Below are 2,748 nucleotides of genomic sequence, written 5' to 3' on the forward strand. Positions count from 1 at the left end.
ATATATATATCCGAAAGAAACAAAGAAATTATTTCAAGAAAGTTTCTTATTTAGTCATAGTTATATATATAAAGCCTAACGGTTTGATTTGTTGTTCGAAAAATTTTCATTTTAAGGGGAAATTTATGGGACGTGAACAAGAAGTGCTTAATGCACTTGATGTAGCCAAAACACAACTGTACCATTTTACAGCAATAATAATTGCCGGGATGGGATTTTTCACGGATGCTTATGATCTTTTTTGTATATCTTTAGTGACCAAATTGCTTGGCAGAATATATTACCATAAGGACGGTTCTGATACTCCTGGATCTTTACCGTCGAACGTCTCGTCTGCCGTTAATGGTGTTGCTTTTGTCGGAACACTTGCGGGGCAGCTTTTGTTTGGTTGGCTCGGTGATAAAATGGGCAGAAAAAAAGTTTATGGAATGACTTTGATGCTTATGGTGGTTTGTTCTATTGCTTCAGGTCTTTCTTTTGGTAACACTCCAACTTCTGTTATGTCTACTCTTTGTTTCTTTCGATTCTGGCTTGGGGTCGGGATCGGTGGCGACTACCCTCTTTCGGCTACAATCATGTCGGAATATGCTAATAAAAAGACTCGCGGGGCTTTCATTGCTGCTGTTTTTGCAATGCAAGGTTTGTTGAGAAAATTCGAAAGAAATATGGAGAATTGTATTTTTTTTTTCAACAATTTTACTTGGTCTTTTACAAGCAAATATACGGGTCAAAATCTCTTGCGGTTATACTTCGACTTCTATTTTTCCAAAAAAAAAAAAACTTACTGTCGCAATTCCGATCAATAATTACTTATGTGACAACATAAAAATTGGGTGTCATATAGTTCGTGTTTGTCGGAATTCGGTGAGCAACTCTCGTTATTAAGAAAATAAAAGTCAGGTTAGCAAAATATAAAAAATAAAACGATGGTAACTGAAGTGTAAAAAAACATAAAGCTGAGTTCAGTAATGGCAACTTTGTTTTAACTCATATAAACCAACTAAAATATTAAATGTAAAGGGAATAAACTACAATAGAAATAGTAATAGCTATTGACAAAGAATTAATTTAAAAACTAACTATATAATTTTGAATTACTTTGATCAAGGTTTTGGTATCTTGGCTGGTGGGATGGTTGCTCTAGTCGTCTCGGCTGCGTTTGAGTCGAAATTTCCTGCGCCGAGTTATCAGGTTGATCCTCTTGGTTCGACTGTTCCTCAGACTGATTTTGTCTGGAGAATTATCTTGATGTTTGGTGCAATTCCAGCCGCACTTACTTATTATTGGCGTACGAAAATGCCCGAAACTGCACGTTACACTGCATTAGTCGCCAATAACGCGAGACTGGCCGCTTCTAATATGTCAAAAGTACTTCAGGTTGATTTGGAAGCAGAACATGATGAAGCTGAACAAAGCAGAGGAAATGGTTATGGCCTATTCAGTAAACAATTTCTCGCTCGCCACGGACTTCACTTGCTCGGAACAACGACCACTTGGTTCTTGCTAGACATTGCATTCTACAGTCAGAATTTGTTTCAGAAAGATATTTTCAGTGCCATCGGATGGATTCCGAAGGCGAGCACAATGAATGCGCTCGAAGAGGTTTATAAAATTGGCAGAGCACAAACTCTGATTGCTCTCTGCAGTACAGTTCCGGGTTACTGGTTTACTGTTGCTTTAATTGATAGAATGGGAAGATTTGCTATTCAATTAATGGGATTCTTTTTCATGACAGTTTTCATGTTTGCTCTAGCCATACCTTACCATCACTGGACTTTACCGAAGAACCGTATCGGGTTCGTCGTTATGTACTCACTAACTTTTTTCTTCGCAAATTTCGGTCCAAACACGACCACATTTGTCGTGCCCGCGGAGATTTTTCCAGCGAGATTAAGGTCGACCTGCCACGGTATATCAGCTGCGTCGGGAAAAGCAGGGGCGATGGTCGGTGCATTCGGGTTTCTGTTTGCTGAAAATGGAATGGGTGTGAGGAAGGCACTTTTAATTCTTGGTGGACTCAATTTCTTGGGGTTGTTGTTTACACTTTTGATACCTGAATCTAAAGGTAAATCGCTTGAAGAAATTTCTGGTGAAGGTGAGGAACGGAACTGAAACGAAGTGTCTAAAATTAGGCTATGTTTTTGTGTAATCATAATATAGCATAACCTGAAATAGATGTATCATCAAAATCAGATAGGTCAAAAAAAAACACTATGATTATGTGTATATGATTATGATGAATTTGAAGTCTAAGATTTACTAATCTCTTGAGACTAAATTGTCAAGTTTCTCACGTTGCAAGTGAAAAAAAAAGGAGTGGAAAACTTAGCATTACTTAAATAGTTAAATGTCAAAAACTATAGTGACTTTTTTCGGTCCAAACACGACCACATTAACGACATTCTTAATATGTGTGTTTTGTTAAAGATGGACAATTAAAATGGAACAGAAGTAGTATACAAATCATTTGAACACAAAAACAATTGTTATAATGAATTTATGCAGATTTTGTATTACCAACCAACTAACTAAGCTAAATCAAGTGAAACAAAGTATATTCGGAATATCTTTTGAGATATTGACTAGAATATTTTGTGATTAGCTGAGATTTAGAGCATCTTCTATATCTCATATGATTATTTTGTTTCCTTAGTTAATAATGTAAATTAAGGTAGCTGTTGTTATTAGGAGATTTGATAGCTGTAGTATTATTGGAGATTCCTATGATTAAGGAACTATTGAGTGTAT

General features: G+C 36.3%; 1 protein-coding gene across 1 annotated transcript; it reads left to right on the plus strand.

Annotated features, from left to right (window-relative positions):
* Window positions 1-47: 47 nt before the first annotated feature.
* Window positions 48-2,357, plus strand: LOC126667322 (low affinity inorganic phosphate transporter 1-like). Its single transcript, XM_050360284.2, has 2 exons — window positions 48-639; window positions 1,109-2,357. The coding sequence occupies exons 1-2, from the start codon at window positions 126-128 to the stop codon at window positions 2,110-2,112; spliced, it is 1,518 nt and encodes a 505-aa protein (XP_050216241.1). The 5' UTR covers window positions 48-125; the 3' UTR covers window positions 2,113-2,357.
* The last annotated feature ends 391 nt before the right edge of the window (window positions 2,358-2,748 follow it).

This window comes from Mercurialis annua, linkage group LG2 (assembly GCF_937616625.2).
Source record: "Mercurialis annua linkage group LG2, ddMerAnnu1.2, whole genome shotgun sequence".
Taxonomy (NCBI): domain Eukaryota; kingdom Viridiplantae; phylum Streptophyta; class Magnoliopsida; order Malpighiales; family Euphorbiaceae; genus Mercurialis; species Mercurialis annua.